The 17,274-nt window shown below is 42.4% G+C and overlaps 1 protein-coding gene across 1 annotated transcript in view; it reads left to right on the plus strand.

The window, feature by feature from the left end:
* The window catches only part of OLFML2A (olfactomedin like 2A), a 110,826-nt gene that overhangs the window by 69,314 nt on the left and 24,238 nt on the right, over positions 1 to 17,274 (plus strand). The window contains exons 3-5 of the mRNA XM_069748475.1: positions 2,562 to 2,669; positions 4,721 to 4,897; positions 9,753 to 10,017. Coding sequence (XP_069604576.1) covers positions 2,562 to 2,669; positions 4,721 to 4,897; positions 9,753 to 10,017 — 550 coding nt within the window. The remainder of the gene's footprint in view (positions 1 to 2,561; positions 2,670 to 4,720; positions 4,898 to 9,752; positions 10,018 to 17,274) is intronic.

Genomic DNA, 17,274 nt, shown 5'->3' on the forward strand with positions numbered 1-17,274 from the left:
AAACCCATCCCCCACTGGATTATTTTCTACACTTTTCTTTATACTCTAATGACATCACTTGGGTAATTAGTAATTAATTACTGTTATAGTTTGGGGTATGAAGTCTGGAATCTCAGAAACAAAAAGCTATTAGAAGTTTTATGTCTTTGTCAATAAACGGAAAACTACTAAAGTTAACTTAACAATTAAGATAATGGAATAAGCAATAAGGATGATTGCATCTCTCCATTAAGCTTCCAGTATTTATTGATCTACCATTCGAGCGAATGCGCAGTGTTTCCATTAACGGATCAATATGTTACTGAATTGTTACGGACTCTGATGTATTTGCAATATTATTTACTGACAGTTGCAAATGTGCGGCTCATTCCCTGTGCCATCTACTCAGGGAATGAAAACAAACATCCAGTAAGTTGCTATCCTGACAAACAATTCATAGTCTTGGGAACCGATTGCCCTATAGCATGAATTATTCAATCGTTCTGCTACTTAAATCTAATGCATACATTGACATTGATTGGATTTGCTTAGACCGAGAAAAAGGTTGCAAAGAAAAGAATCAGCTTTTTTTTTTTTCCCGTAGAAACTCTGCCACCTTTACTCTGTGGCCATGCCTATCTTCATTTAAGCTGTAATACCTGGCATGGCCAATGCATTAAAGAGGCGCTGTTTTTCTTTGCTTGGCCAAGATGCAAAGATAGTGACGATACTGTAGGCAATATCCTGAGTCTTAGCACATAAATGAATTTCTCCGAATAGTAATAACCATCCAATGTTTGGACTTTACAAAGAACTCTTTGAAATCAAAGTGTGGCAAATGTCACAAGCTCTCACTAACTGTTGCGAGATGGAAAATATTCCTTTTTTACATTTTCATATCCGATAATTGGCAGAGCTGGAACTTATGATGTGATTGGAAAGAAAGACATTAGTTGGATGACCCCCGACAGGTCAATCAAAAAAAAAAAGATAAAACCCAAAGTGTTTCAATATTGCATAGGATGTTTTCTAGGATTTATTTATTGATGCACGCAAGAAACACCATCATAACCCTGATTCATCAGTGCGTACGAGATTTTTTAAATAGAGCTTGTAAGCACTGATCTAAAACTTGATGGATCTCTGGAGTAAGTGAGAGTTTCACAGTTCGGATCATGCCTCTGGGGTGACCTGTCAATCATACGCAGAGCACCGCCCCCTGGCAATCAGAAGCTGGGGAAGGGGAGAGGTGCATTCCAAAAAATGAAAATTTATGTCAAAATTTAAAGCAGAAAAAGAAGAGCGCTTGTGCACTCAGCCGTATGGCAATAGTTAGAAAGTGCTACATAAGGCTACATGCAATGGTCATATTACAATATGTAGATAATACTGTGTACTGGTTCAAGCACACGGCCATAGAAAGTACGTATATTGGGGTTTATGCACAGATGCTGGTTATACGCGATCCATGTTTATGGACAGTGATCAAATCAGAAGACCCTGCCTGACTCTCTGATCTTTTGACCTGAAATAACTGCTTCAAATATACCTATAGGGCAATTATTTAGGGTCAGGAGAGTTGGCGGTCAGGCTGGGTCTTCTAAGGCCTCATTCAGATGAGTGTCGAACCGATCTGTGTACAGTACGTATGCAAAACAGACAGCATACGTATAGCACACTGACCTTTACAAGCAGGCTTGGACTGGCCCACAGGAGAGCAGGAGAATCCTCCGGTGGGCCACCACACTCTTATATGAGCAGTACTTAGCACTATATACTTGAATCAATATGTACAGACAAAGGCGGCATCTTATTCATTTAATAATCTACCCAGCTCATTATTATATAAATTTGCGATTGAGGAAAATGTCACATTTGCATGTAGCTGAAAAGTGGGGCCCCGGAGTTGGTTACTGGTGGGCCTTTGGCACCTCAGTCTGGCAATGATTACAAGTAAATGTTGTAATTCACATGAACGTTTTTACATCTGGACTGATAGTCGGCGTACATCAAATCGCTGCATACGCTACTGTGATCCGTATTATAGGTCAATGGGTGGGTAAAAAGTGGACCCCAATGCGCATTACTATCCATATGCGATGCGTTTTGCTCGGATCCATTACAGATATTAATATGGGAAAATATATTTGGGCATTTACTAAATGTTCCATGTAAAAAACGGATCCCATTCAGATGTCCTACTGGTGTGAAAAATGGACGTACGACTGAAAAACCTGTTCTATTCCGGATGAAAAATGGTGGATTTTGCACATACTCATCTGAACCCGGACTAGTCCTGGGTCATACTGTCCCCCTATGTGCCTGTAATTGTAGCACATAGTGGTACACTCAGGTATTCTCTCCTCTAGAAGCATTGCTCTATCATGTGGAATTGCAGGGCAGCATGTGACAATGCACAGACTCATAGCTGGGCCGTGAGCACGAGACCAAAGCATAATCAATGTGTTTTTCATCGTATTTAATGTATTCACACTCCGCTCTTTTACCATTACTTAATGCCAGAGCAGGGATGATGGATAAATATGATTAACACTGTCTGGGGTTTTGTCTTCCTTTCTCAGCTGCAGTCTATGGTCGACCTCCTGGAAGGAACCCTGTACAGTATGGACCTGATGAAAGTGCATTCCTACATCAATAAAGTGGTGGCCCAGATGAACACTCTGGAAGAGGTAGATTTGTAGCTTCTGTGTGGTTTCTACATAACTGCTGATCCGATGTGGATCATATGGGCACGTTCAGGCTTGGACTGGCCCACGGGAGAACAGGAAAATCCTCCAGTGGACCGCTGTGCAGGAGAATCCTCCGGTGGGCCGCTGTGCAGGAGAATCCTCAGGTGTGCCGCTGTGCAGGAGAATCCTCCGGTGGGCCGCTGTGCAGGAGAATCCTCCGGTAGGCCGCTGTGCAGGAGAATCCTCCGGTGGGCCATCACCTCTTATATGAACAGTACTTGGCACAGTATAATGAATCACTGTGAACAAACAAAGTAGGCATCTTATACATTTATCAGTCTGCCCAGTTCATTGTTATTTATATATGTGATTGAGGATAATGTCACATTTGCATGTAGCTAATAAGTGTGGCCCTGGAGTCGGTTACCGGTCGGCCCTTGGCACCTCAGTCCAACACTGGGCAAGTTATGTCGGCTGTGTACCCTGAGTAACAGATATTTTTCACAGTTTAGTAGAAACCATTGTTACAGCGTTCTGCTCCTCACTGTGTGTCTTTTACAGTTTACTAAGAAATACTGTTTTTATTTTGCTTTTGGTTACTTAAAGACGTAGTCACCATGTGCAAGAATTGTTGAAACCCTTTCTCCACCTTTTTAAACAAACTTTAAAGGCAGGAATAGCAGCACAGGTGGTGAACATACTTTAGACCATACGGTCAAGCTACAAAGCTCCGAACAAGTGATCTCCCATTAAACAAATTCACAGTTTTTAATAAGCAGTATTATATTTTTTTATTTTTTTTTAAATCTTTTAAAAATTGAATTTTCCAAAAATTTTTTTAACCAAAATTTGACTTACTGTGAATCGATTTGCCTTGAATCACATGTACTAGAATTGCCCTGAAAAAGGCGTCCATGACACTGTGATGCTCCTCTGAGTATGGCATTTTTTGTATTTTTAAAATCCGCCATACGGTTCCAGAGATCTGGGTCTTTTTATTTAGTGCTAATATTTATTAATTTTATCCTAGGGGGCGTGGCTCACAGAGAAAGTGACACGCCCCAGAGGATCTTGTCAGCCACACCCCATGGTAAAGACTATGAGGATTACCACTAAATAAGACAGGCCCGTATCTCTGGAACCGTACGGCGGATTTGAAAAAAATAAAAAATGTATTACTCAGGGGAACAGTGGGAATAAAAATAAGAAACAAAACTGGCCATTTTTTAACCCCAAACTTATCTGCTTTAAAGTTGTTTTTGGTGTGGATTTTGGAGTAGAATAGGTTCCACAATAAAAATGTGTGTGAACGTGTCCTTAGATTGTAAAAACTCATTAAGATACTGCAAGAGGTTTACTGTACCTGCATTACTATACAGTATTACATATATTTTAATGCAATATGATGTCACAAAACTACATGCTTAACTACATATATACAAGGGTAGTGGACTGGTAAAATATACAGATGTTCTCTATTAAGATTTTTTTGTAATAAAGATGCAAAATAAATAATTCTTCAAAGAATTTGAAAACAAAAATGTAATAAAAAGTCCAGTATTTGCCTAATGCAGACTGTCATTCCTCTGGACACATGGGGTCCACATGGTAAACGCAAACAGTATAGTAAAGACTCCATGACCTTCTAGTGCGGAGGTCACACTTCAGTGAGAATCCTATAATTAAGGAAGAAGATACGGCATAAGATGAACGTATCAGGTTAGGTGTTACTTCTGGGAAAAAGCCAAAGGTATGAACTGGGATATAAACTGGTGTGCATGTAGCGTGTAAGATCACGTTCACACTTGGCCACTGAACAGAAAAAAAAAACAAAGACAGAAACATAATGATTAAATATCCTGCAGTAAATAAATAAACAGCATAGTGCATGAAAATAATATACGGTACTTAGTTAACATGTTTTCTGATTAAAAAAATGAGAAAGCCATCCCGCCACTCCACGGTGTCCGTAACTGGGACAGTCCTAACGCTAATATTAAAATATTAAAAATGTTACTTCCGTCATAAAACCTTCTTTTTCCCAATTCCAGACAATCAAAACAAACCTAACCCGAGAAAATGACTTCATGAAGGAAAGTGTTGTGAACCTGTCTAACCAGATGAAGAAGTATGATAACTATTCTGACATTATGATGAGTATCAAGAAGGAGATTTCCAACTTGGGATACCAACTGCTTCAAAAAGACGCCCCAGAAAATAAAGTCCAGGTGATTATAAAGAGAGTGGTGGGCAACAAAGGGCATTATTTGTATGGAGTTGGTATTTCTTCAATTTCTTTGTGTAGATTATGTCCCACAATCCAAAAGAGATAAATATGGGGGTCACTATATAAGTAACATAAATACTATAAAAGTGCAACCGTCATTTTAATTTTTATTTCATAAACCAATAGTGCACATGAAAATAAGCAACTCTGTAATGTATTAAAGTACGGAACTTTGCTTCTTTCTCCTTTTGGACTGATTTTTAATTTTGATAATTCTCAATTCACAGATAAAATCTCTGAGAATACAGATTTTCCCGTTACTGAGATTGGAGATGACACTTGGTGCTCATAAAGTTCTATGTAGAACTGTAACTGTCATATTGGGAGAACTTGCGGGAGAATTTATATGTCGGCCTCTAGTTCCTCCCCTCCATAGAATTTTAAAAGCACCAACTGTCATCTCATATTTCAGTAATGGGAAAATCTGTCTGCCCTGAATACAAATTATACCCATGAAATGAAGAATATTTATCTGATAAGACTAGATGGTGGCCAGATTCTAACGCATCGGGTATTCTAGAATATGCATGTCCACGTAGTATATTGCGCAGCCCACGTAGTATATTGCGCAGCCCACGTAGTATATTGCGCAGCCCACGTAGTATATTGTCCAGCGACGTAGTATATTGCCCAGCCACGTAGTATATTGCCCAGCCACGTAGTATATTGCCCAGTTAGGTAGTATATTGCCCAGTGACATAGTATATTGCCCAGCCACGTAGTATATTGCCCAGCCACGTAGTATATTGCCCAGTGACGTAGTATATTGCCCAGTCACGTAGTATATTGCCCAGCCACGTAGTATATTTCCCAGTCACGTAGTATATTGCCCAGTGACGTAGTATATTGCCCAGTGACGTAGTATACAGCACAGAGCCACGTAGTATATTGCACAGTGGCATAGTATATCGGCCTGTCACGTAGTATATTGCCCAGTCACGTAGTATATTGCCCAGTGACGTAGTATATCGGCCAGTCACGTAGTATATTGCCCAGCTACGTAGTATATTGTCCAGCCACGTATATCACAGGTTAAAAAAGAAAAAAGAAACATATACTCACCTTCCGAGGGCCCATTGTAGTTCGGTCACATGACATCATGGCCGGTCCTTCTCGCGCAGGACCTGTAATGACGTCGCGGTCACATGACCGTGGCGTCATGGCAGGTCTTTCTCGTGCAGGCGCACAGGACCTGTGATGACGTCGCAGTCACATGACCGTGACGTCATGGCAGGTCCTTCTCGTGCAGGCGTGAAGGACCTGTGATGACGTCGTGGTCACATGACCGTGACGTCAAGGCAGGTTGTTCTCGCGCAGGCCCTGTGATGACGTCGCGGTCACATGACCGTGACGCCATGGCAGGTCCTTCTCGCGTAGGTGCGCAGGGCCTGTGATGATGTCGCGGTCACATGACGTGACGTCATGGCAGGTCCTTCTCCCATACCATTCTTGGCACCGGAACCTACCGGAGGGTCGCGAAAGGTGAGTATATAATGATTTGTTATTTTTTTTATTATTTTTAACATTAGATGTTTTTACTATTGACGCTGCATAGGCAGCATCAATAGTAAAAACTTGGTCACACAGGGTTAATAGCGGCGGTAACGGAGTCAGTTACCCGCGGCATAACGCGGTCTGTTACCTCTGGCATTAACCCTGTGTGAGCGGTGACTGCGGGGAGGATGGAGCAGGCGCCGACTGCAGGGGAGTAGGGAGGGACTAATCGGACTGTGGCCGTCGCTGATTGGTCGCGGCAGCCATGACAGGTAGCTGGCAAGACCAATCAGCGACTTGGATTCCATGACAATGAATATCCATGACAGACAGAAAGACAGAAGGACACAAAGACGGAAGTGACCCTTAGACAATTATGTAGTAGATGTCTTACATATTTGCTTATTGTTAAGTGTACTATGGATTTATAAGATAAAAAATTACAATTATGGGTGCTCTTTAAGTGCATTTAATGTGTATGGACTATTAGGGGGTTAAAGAGGATATTTCACTGTATTTTTTAAAAACGTGCACCTCTTATGTTTTATACTATTAAGGTGCCGTCACATTTAGGCTATGTGCACACGTTCAGGAATTCATGCAGAAAATTCCTGAGAATTCCGGACATTTTCTGCATGAAATCCGCAAGAAAACCGCTTGCGGTTTTGCCGCGTTTTTGCCGCGGTTTTGACGCGTTTTTGCTGCGGTTTTTTCCGGACACTTCCCAATGCATTTTGGAGTGGGAAATCCGCAAAAAAACCGCAAAAAGATAGAGCATGTCCGGATTTTGTGCCTGATGCGTTTTTTTTGCGGAAAAAAACGCATCATGTGCACAAAACATGCGGAATTCATTCTAAATGATGGGATGCTTATTGTATGCATTTTTTTTGTGGTTTTATAGCGTTTTTATCGGGAAAAACCGTGAAAAAACCGGAACGTGTGAACACAGCCTTAGCGACGCTGCAGCGATCAAGACAATGATGCCTATCGCTGCAGCATCGCTGTGTGGTCGCTGGAGAGCTGTCACACAGACAGCTCTCCAGCGACCAACGATGCCGAAGTCCCCTGGTAACCAGGGTAAACATCAGGTTACTAAGCGCAGGGCCGCACTTAGTAACCCAATGTTTACCCTGGTTACCAGTGTAAATGTAAAAAAAAAAACACTACATACTTACATTCCGGTGTCTGTTGCGTCCCCCGGCGTTCTGCTTCCCTGCACTGTAAGCGCCGGCCGTAAAGCAGAGCGGTGACGTCACCGCTGTGCTCTGCTTTACGGCCAGCCGGCGCTGACAGTGCAGCGATGTCTGCGGGAGATCCAGCGACGAAATAAAGTTCTGGCCTTTCTGCTCCGGCCAACGATGTCACAGCAGGATCCAGATCGCTGCTGTGTGTCAAACACAACGATATCGCTATCCAGGACGCTGCAATGTCACAGATTGCTAGCGATATCGTTGTTAAGTTGGTTAGTGTGAAGGTACCTTTACACTGATTCTGGAACAGTTTTTCTTTTTCTCCTGTGCCCTTCCGTTCCAAAGTTATGCCCCCCAGAAACGGTGCAAATTTTCTCTTCCAGCAACTGGGCATATACCACGGAACTTCTAAATGGGTGGGACATTTTTTGATTGGCCAGCATCAGAAGAGAAAAAGGAAACACCCACAGAGAAGTTCAATGACTTACGCCCATTTGAATTGAAAATTTGCATCTTTATTTCTATGGAGCATAACTTTGGAACAGAGGGGCACAGGAGAAAAAGAAAAACTGTTCCAGAATCAGTGGAGCAGTGACATTTGGATGAGGGACTCAGTTTAAGTTTAGAAAATCCAGTGAAAGATCCTCCTTCAAGGGGGATTTCCATCTTAGGCTATTTTCACACTTGCGTCTTTAGCAATGCGTCGCAATCCGTCGTTTTGGGCAAAAGACGGATCCTGCAAATGTGCTCGCAGGATGCGTTTTTTTGCCCATAGACTTGTATTAGTGACGGATCGCGATGGATGGCCACACGTCACGTCCATCGTGCGACGGATCCGTCGTGTTTTGTCGGACCGTCGTCACAAAATACGCTCAATGTAACATTTTTTTGTCCGTCACATCCGACATTTTCTACCGCACATGCGGGACCGAAACTCCGTCCCCTCCTCGCCGGATTTCAGAATGGGTAGCGGATGCGTTGAAAAACTGCATCCGCTGCCCACGTCGTGCACAAATTTCACAACGTGTGTCGGTACGTCAGCCCTACGCATAGCGACGGACCCGTACCGATGCAAGTGTGAAAGTAGCCTTAGATATTTATGCATATCCACAAGATATACCAAAAAATGTCTGATAGGTGTGGTCCTCGTTATCACAATCCCAGCTGTTAAGTCAGATAACGACCACCATACTGGTTGGAGATTAAATGGAAAGATTGCTGCCCATGTCCACAGCTCTCTCCATTAACTTTTATGGAAGTTGTGGAAAAAGCCAAGCACACTTTTCCATAACTCTCATGGAAGTGAATGGAGAGAAAATATCCACCTCCTTTTTCATTCTTTGCCTTTTCTGAAGATAGGTCTGTGTCCGATAGATGGAAAGGACATCGATAGGTCTGTGTCCGATAGATGGAAAGGACATCTATGTCTTGTGGATATGCCATAATTGTATAAAATGGAAACACCATACTGAGATTAAAGGGACACTGTCACCTGAATTTGGAGGGAACAATCTTCAGCCATGGAGGCGGGGTTTTGGGGTTTTTGATTCACCCTTTCCTTACCCGCTGGCTGCATGCTGGCTGCAATATTGGATTGAAGTTCATTCTCTGTCCTCCGTAGTACATGCCTGCACAAGGTAATCTTGCCTTGCACAGGCGTGTACTATTGAGGACAGAGAATGAACTTCAATCCAATATTGCAGCCAGCATGCAGCCAGGGGGTAAGGAAAGGGTGAATCAAACACCTGAAAACCCCGCCTCCATGGCTGAAGATTGTTCCCTCCAAATTCAGGTGACAGTGTCCCTTTAAGGCATAATGCACATGGGAACACTGTATTCTAATAAACCGTTCGGATTTCCCCCAAAAGCCATATATCCAGGGGAAAATATCTCATTATATGGCTTCCAATGAAAAATACCACTGTGATGCATACCACACTATGTTCCTAAAGGCATCAATGGGTATCAAAGTACAAATCCGTCAAACCTGTGTGGGGCTATAATGTTAGGAAATTAGGAGGAACTGTACTTCCGATGTAAATTAATTATAGAGTAACCATTAGTTGTATACCCTATAAATTCCCCTTTTACAGTCTAGTTTTCTTGCCCCAGGACACAGCAGGAGCCAAAGTAAAAGATGTTAAATTCACAAACAATAAGAAGAATTCTGGGGAGAAGTCTTCATCCAAGGTCTCGAAGGAGAAACCACAAAAATCCGAGAAACCTAAGAAAGATAACAGCAGACCAAAACTAGTCTTATCTCAGCCTACAACAAGACCTAGATCTCCTGTCCATCAACAGCCGGTGGTCATACGAGGAGTCACCTACTACAAAGCTACAAGGTCTGAAGAGATAGACACTCTTCCAAGCAATAGAGGTATGTAGAGCTCAGCTTTCTTATTTTGCTAAGGTTATTATGATTATTTTGTCAACATATGGACTGAAAGTGTTGGATGGAGTGGTGGAAAACCGCCACTAGTGGACTCTGAAGTAGTGAAAACGGGTTCTGTGCAGTGACAGATCACACATCTCTGGCATCTCATGGATGAAGTTGAGTTTGGTGAATGCCAGTAGAGCGTTACCCTCCTGAATGTATTGTGCCACCGTAAAGTTTGGTGGAGAAGCGATAATGCTATAGGCTTGTTTTTCATGGCTCACTCTCAACCGCTTTTTCCTAGTGAAGGGAAATTTTAGTGCTTCAACATACAAGACATCAGGGTCTGACCTCGTAAATGCTCTTCTGGATGAAGGAACATAAATTCCTGTAGACACCTCCAAAATCTTGAAGAAAGAACAGTGGTAAATCTTACCAGCTGCAAAGTGGTGACCAACTCCATATTACTGTCTATGGATATAAAATGGGAGGCGATAAAGGCTCCTATAGGTGTATTGTGATGTCCCAATACTTTTTCCATATAGTGTATCTGGTCATAAGCCCAAATGGTCGATTATCTGAATCTTACTCTTGGTCATAGGGCCCCTAGCTGTCACCTAGATCTCCCTACTACTTGTCACACAAATTCATCAGTTTATTTTGGCTTTTGCTATGTTGCAGGATCTTTAAAGAATCTGATAGTTTCTAGAAAGCATTTAATCCTTTGTGTATATTTAATCATTTCACCACCAGGTCTTCTTCTCCAGTTTTTGGACTGTTTTGGTTATTGGCAATGGATGAGTCTTACTTTACTTTCCAAGGTTTGATGTCTGAAACTATAATACAAGGGTGGTTGATGGATTGCACAGAGATGTACAAGTTACTTCCTAGCCATTGGCAGTCATTAAGAGTTAGACTCGAAATATTAGAAATGTCATGTGTAAAACAGAGGGCGTTTATGTGCACAACTCATTAATGATAACCTCCATTGTGATTATTCAGGGGGCGGTAGTTCTTCAAATTCCCAGATGTTTTTTTTCCAGAACTGTGGTCAGCTGTTTGGAACAGTTTCCTATGTACCATCTATTGTCTGTCTGTGGTCTATCTCGTGTGAGATCCTGATGGAAAATAGTCTGACGCCTCTACTGTATGCTGACCGCGGGTGGGTGAGATGCATAAAGATTATAGAGAAGGAAGAGTTGGATGTGCAAGAATCATTAACCTGTTAAGCAGCTATCTGGAAGTTAAGGATTGAAGTTGTTAGAGTTGAGCCACTACATTCACAGGGCCATGGTCTAGTGACCAGGTCCATATTACGTGACCACTGGTCTGGAGCTCTGCCAACTGCCTTTTTCCTGATGGCAGCCCCAGCTCCTCTTTTGACTAGCATGATGGCACAACATTGTGTGTGTACAACAGCGTCAGGTAGGAGGTTCCTAGGTCACCCAACCAGCGACCATGGAATACAGACGTGCCCGCTGGACCAAGGCTGCTCGTTTTTAGAAGTTACAAGACTTGTGTTGAAACATATTCTTCCAACATCTTCTGTTCTTTGATTCTAAAATCCAATCTTGGTCTAAAGTTCCCTTCATTTAACAACTATATTGGGATAAACAGTGCTATAGGTCTGACCTTATGTCCGATGGTTTTTTAGTTTTTTTTTCTTAAACTACTGTACCTCTTAGCTTCCATTTTGACACTTACTCAGTCCTCAACTTATCTAAATTTTCTGGTCCTATCTCAACACATTAGAAATTGCAGGAAAGGCCTGCTCTGCCAATCGTTAAATGGCTAAGTGGGCAATTTGTGCCTTTTCTGATGTGTCAAGACTGGACTTCTAAGTATGGAGATCAGTAGAGACCAGATAAGTGCAGGTATGGAAGCTGCAGGGATCGTTAGCGGAGAGCTTCTTCAAAGTAGGCTGATCCTTTTGAGATTGTAAGATTTGTTTTAAAGGGGTTGTCCACTACTCAGACAATACCTTCTCTATCAGAATGTTTGCCCCTAGTAAAATAACAACACTCACAATCATCTCCGGTGCCGCCCCAGCGGTGTCGACACTGGCTCTCCCGTTGCTCACGCCACATTGTTATGTCACATGGGTCCTGTGCCCAATCAGCGCTGGCTTTGCTCTCCCCGCCTTTGGACCAATGAGACATTAAGAGGAAATCAGAGTTGTGGCTGGGTACTCACTTCTTCTGGATGTCTGATACAGGACCAAAGGAGGAGATGCCGAATATGTGGTCAAAGAAGGTTATTCAAAAGCTGAGATGGAAGAATAATAATAAAACACCTTTAATAGGATACAATGGTGAAATGGTGGCACTACTATCAGGAGAGTGCCTGCACTTACATACAATAAAATACAGCACAATGTATTAAATGCATATACAGTGAAAAAGAAGACTATACACCAACGTCGAAGCAGATGATTTATGAGAAACTGTGGTGTGTACACCGTGTTCCAAATTATTGTGCAAATTGGATTTAAGTGTCATAAAGATTTAATTGTTTTGTTTTTCAAATAAACTCATGGATGGTATTGTGTCTCATGGCTGAATGGATCACTGAAATCAATCTTAAACTCGTGTGATAATTAGTTTTCCAGGTGATTCTAATTAAAGGAAAACTACTTAAAAATGATGTTCCACATTATTAAGCAGACCACAGGTTTCAAGCAATATGGGAAATAAAAAGAAGGATCTCTCTGCTGCTGAAAAGAAAACATTAAATATTTCACAAAAACTTAAGAATGATCATACTGTGAATAGATTTTTGACTGAAACAGAGCACAGACAGAGTTCATGCAGATAAAGGCATAATGAGGAAGATTTCTGCCAGACAAATTCATTGGATTAAGAGAGCAGCTGCCAAAATACCATTACAAAGCAGCAAACAGTTATTTGAATCTGCTGGTGCCTCTAGAGTCCCTCGAACCTCAAGGTGTAGGATCCTTCAAAGGCTTGCTGTGGTGCATAAACCTACTATTCGACCAACCCATAAACATTGTTCATGAGCAGAAACGGTTGCAGTGGGCCAAGACATACATGAAGACTAATTTTCAAACAGTCTTGTTTACTAATGAGTGTTGATCAACCCTGGATGGTCCAGATGGATGGAGTAGTGGATGGTTGGTGAATGGCCACCATGTCCCAACAAGGCTGCGACGTCAGCATGGAGGTGGAGGAGTCATGTTTTGGGCCGGAATCACGGGGAAACAGCTGGTAGGGCCCTTTAAGGTTCCTGAAGGTGTGAAAATGACCTCTGCAAAGTATGTAGAGTTTCTGACTGACAACTTTCTTCCATGGTCTAAAAAGCAGAAACGTGCCTTCAGGATCAAAATCATCTTCATGCATGACAATACCCCATCTCATGCTGCAAAGAATCCCTCTGAGTCATTGGATGCTATGGGCATAAAAGGAGATAAACTCATGGTGTGGCCACCATCTTCCCCTGACCTCAACCCTATAGAGAACCTTTGGAGTATCATCCAGCAAAAGATCTATGAGGGTGGGAGACAATTCACATCAAAACAGCGGCTCTGGGAGGCTATTCTGACTTCATGCAAAGAAATACAAGCAGAAACTCTCCAAAAACTCACAAGTTCAATGGATGCAAGAATTGTGAAGGTGATATCAAAGAAGGGTCCTATGTAACATGTAACTTGCCTTGTTAGGAGGTTTTGGAGTTAAATAGCTTTTTTGTTCAGTGAATGTAATCTCCTAATGCTGCAAATTCCACAAATGAGCATTTTCAGTTCTTTAAAACATTTCAAATGTATAGAAATTCTACTGTGCTTAATAATTTGGATCACTGCATATTGAGTTTTTATTCATTTTGGAGATTATACTGTTATTATTGGGAGGTTTCTTCAATAAAATTTGATGTATAATCTAACGGGTGATGACTTTTATTAGACTGACTTTCATTTGTACCGACCATTTAGGAAAATCCGAGAAAAATATAATTTGCATAATAATTTGGAACATGGTGTATATAGTAATGTCCATGGGAACATGACATACCAGGTGTCAGATAAAATAGAGTAAAAGTATTTACAACACACGCGCGTCGGGGTGCGTGCTGCACTCATACAGACGAACCTCTTTTACCACATTTTCGGCATCTCCTCCTTTGGTTCCATTGCACACATCCAAATGGTCTGCAATTCCTCTATATGCGCATATATCACTACCACTAATTATATCTTTATGCAAGATTATTAGTTGATATATGGTTCTGATTTTGATGTCTGATATGTCTGAAGGCGGAGGGAGTAAAGCTGGCGCTGATTGCGCTCTCGGATCTCACATGAAGTAACTGGAGCACCCAGCAGGACCTAGGGGTACTTGGTACCGGGTCCAATGGTCATTTAAAGGGGTGGTCATGGTGGCAGTGACCCGGTCCATGGCCCTGGTCGTCAAAGTTAAAGGAAAGGTCTTTAAAGGGATTGTTTAGAAAGAAAATAAAGAATGTTCATGACGCCACCTGTGGTATTCGGTCAGGGATAACCAATGCTGCTTAAAGGGGTCCACTGGGGATGATGTTATTGCAGCAGGGATAGTATGGCTTCCCACAGGTAAGGCTTGGTTGACATTGCGCTATGGCTCTACATTTAATGGACTACGTTACACCGCGGCAATGTCGGACGCATCTCTAGCGCACGCCCACAATGGGCGTGCGCTAGCGATGTGCCGTCATTTGAGTGACGGACCCGAGATGCGGGCTGTAGCGTTTCCGGGTTCGCCACTACTTGCGCAGATGAAGCTAGCAGAAGCTCCATCTGCGTTAGCGCTGTGCAAGCGCCGTCACGTGTGTTAGTGCAGTCCGTTTAACGGATATGTTGAATGGACTGCACTAACGCAGTGTGAACCTAGCCTTAATCTTAGACCCCAGGGCTCCCGGTGTAGTGTCAAGGATGATAGATGGTGTAGTGCCAGAAAGAAGTGGAGGACACAAGGTTGCAGTCTCTTTACCTTTTACTGGTCGTATGCAGACACAGTCCAGGGTACCGGTAAGAGATGATAGAAGCAATTTGAAATCCCCCTAGCCAGGTGGGGTTGAAAGCCTTCCTTACTGCGCTGTAGTGTGCGTCCATTGCTGCCTGAGGCTTCACACAAGGTCCTCTCTCTGTCCTATATGTAGGATGGCATGGCATGACAGGCAACTCGAGCCTTTTTACAGGAATTTCTTCTTGCGGTGAATCTGGGCTCTATATGCTGCTGTACCTTCGGGTGTAATGGTGGCCAGGAAACTTGAAATCTCCTGCCTCCCGATTTCTGCTGTGGGGCATACAGTCCCACACAGCCTTGGAATTCCGGCTTCTGGTTTCTTGCGCTGATTCTGGAGTGAGCCCAATCGCAGATCCACTCCCAGTATCTTACCTCTCCCCCTCACAGTCTCCTACGGACTGCTCTGTCAGGAGCTGCAGAACCGCTTGTCTGCATGGCTCCAGTTCTTCTCTTGACTGATCTCCTAACTTCTCCAGCCAGAATATATAGGGAAGCCACCCTCAAAACGGGTCTAGAGCTCCCCCTTCTGGCCTGGAGTCAGAACAGTGTTGTATGTACGTGTTACCTGTTAAAGGGATCCTCGTCGCTTCCAGACATGGCATCACCCTCCCTGAGAGGAAGGCAATACCACTGTAACAACCGGCTTCCTGGGGTGTTACATAACAATGTGACATGAGCAGCGGGAGAGCAAGTGCTTACACCGCTGAATCGGCCCCGGCACCGGAAGGGAGTATAAGTGTTATTATTTTATTGGGGCAAACTTAGGGATTCAGAAGGGGTTGTCCACATTGAAAGAATCAACGGTATTTAAACCTGTTCTTGTTAATGTTCTTGTAAAAAAAGCCAAAACTCAGGCATTGCTGGGCACATTTCTTAAGATCCCATACATACCTTGAATGGCAGCACATGTCAGCTCTGTGGTTTCATACTACAGGACCGTACAATGTGCTAATATAAAACACAATTTCATGGAGATATTCCACTTTAAAAGTGATGCACCTCTAAAATTGAAGGTGGTACAGTATGGGCCCATAGACTGCTATGGGTGGTGTATTATGACATTTTGAAGCCGTATGCAAATCTAGGTGGAAATGTACTGGAGGCGTGTCAATGCACTAGGAAGAAGCAGTCCATGTGCATTGACCCACCCCCTGTGCTCTTCAGCCTGATTTGCCTATGGATTCTATGCTAAATTTCACATGTTTCTCATGACTGATACATCAGATCTCTACAAAAAAGGTATAATTTTTTACTAAGGGACAGGCACCTACTAAGCCATAAGGCTACTTCTATACGTAAAAAAAAAGTGCCGACTGGTTCCCTTTAAGTATCGGATTATTTCAATAATAACATTTATCGTCTTCTATATTAATGTTTTCTTGGAATCTGGATGACCTTGTCTAATTCTCACATACTTGGACTATTGACCCAATGCAGTTCACATGCCTCAGTTTTTTTAGGTGTTTAGCTTCTCCGTGGTCTACATGTGATCATCAGCCAATCAAAATAACCAAATTGGTGCATTTTTTTAGGATTGTAAATTTTAGAATAACGTAACACAAATATCTATATAAATTGCCAAAATAAAGAAAAGCATGCCGTTTTCCCAGTAGGATTAACCTGGTGTCCTGTGGGGCTTTTTAATCTTTCTTGAGATACAATAAAATAAAATATTTTCAATTCTTTCTTTAAAATGTAGCAGATACAGGAAGCCTCCTTTTGACTCTCAGAAATCCCCATTTAATTTTCCAATATTCCATTGTGATTGCTAACTGCTCCTTGCCTTTCAGTTAAGATGGGTCCCTTTAAAATGCTGGACCCCATAGCAGATGCTATCTCAGTAAATAGGGTCTAAGGAGTTTAGTTTCTCCCTATGGAGAGCACCAAGTCAGGGTAGGGAAACCTTATAGGCCATGAAATGGAATTTAAATATGCAAATAGTCTCTTAATAGCGGAAGAGGACAGAAACTCTAGCGTCACCTATTGAGAGTAGCAATCCTAAAACTTAATATTGACCCTTTAACAATCCTTGCCACACGCCTTATAATAAGAAGTCAAACCAAAAACTTGATTTGCAAAAACTTGTTTCTGGATGTTTGCCCCTCATCAGTGCAAAGTAAAAGATCTCATTTGGCTGAGTGAGAGAGCTATGACTGGTACCTAAGATGTAAAGCTTCTTCTTATTCAGAGTGCCAAGCTGACGTAAGGAGACTTATAAGCCATGCAATGCTCTCCTGGTGATTTATAT

The sequence above is a fragment of the Ranitomeya imitator genome, chromosome 2 (genome assembly GCF_032444005.1).
Source record: "Ranitomeya imitator isolate aRanImi1 chromosome 2, aRanImi1.pri, whole genome shotgun sequence".
Classification (NCBI taxonomy): domain Eukaryota; kingdom Metazoa; phylum Chordata; class Amphibia; order Anura; family Dendrobatidae; genus Ranitomeya; species Ranitomeya imitator.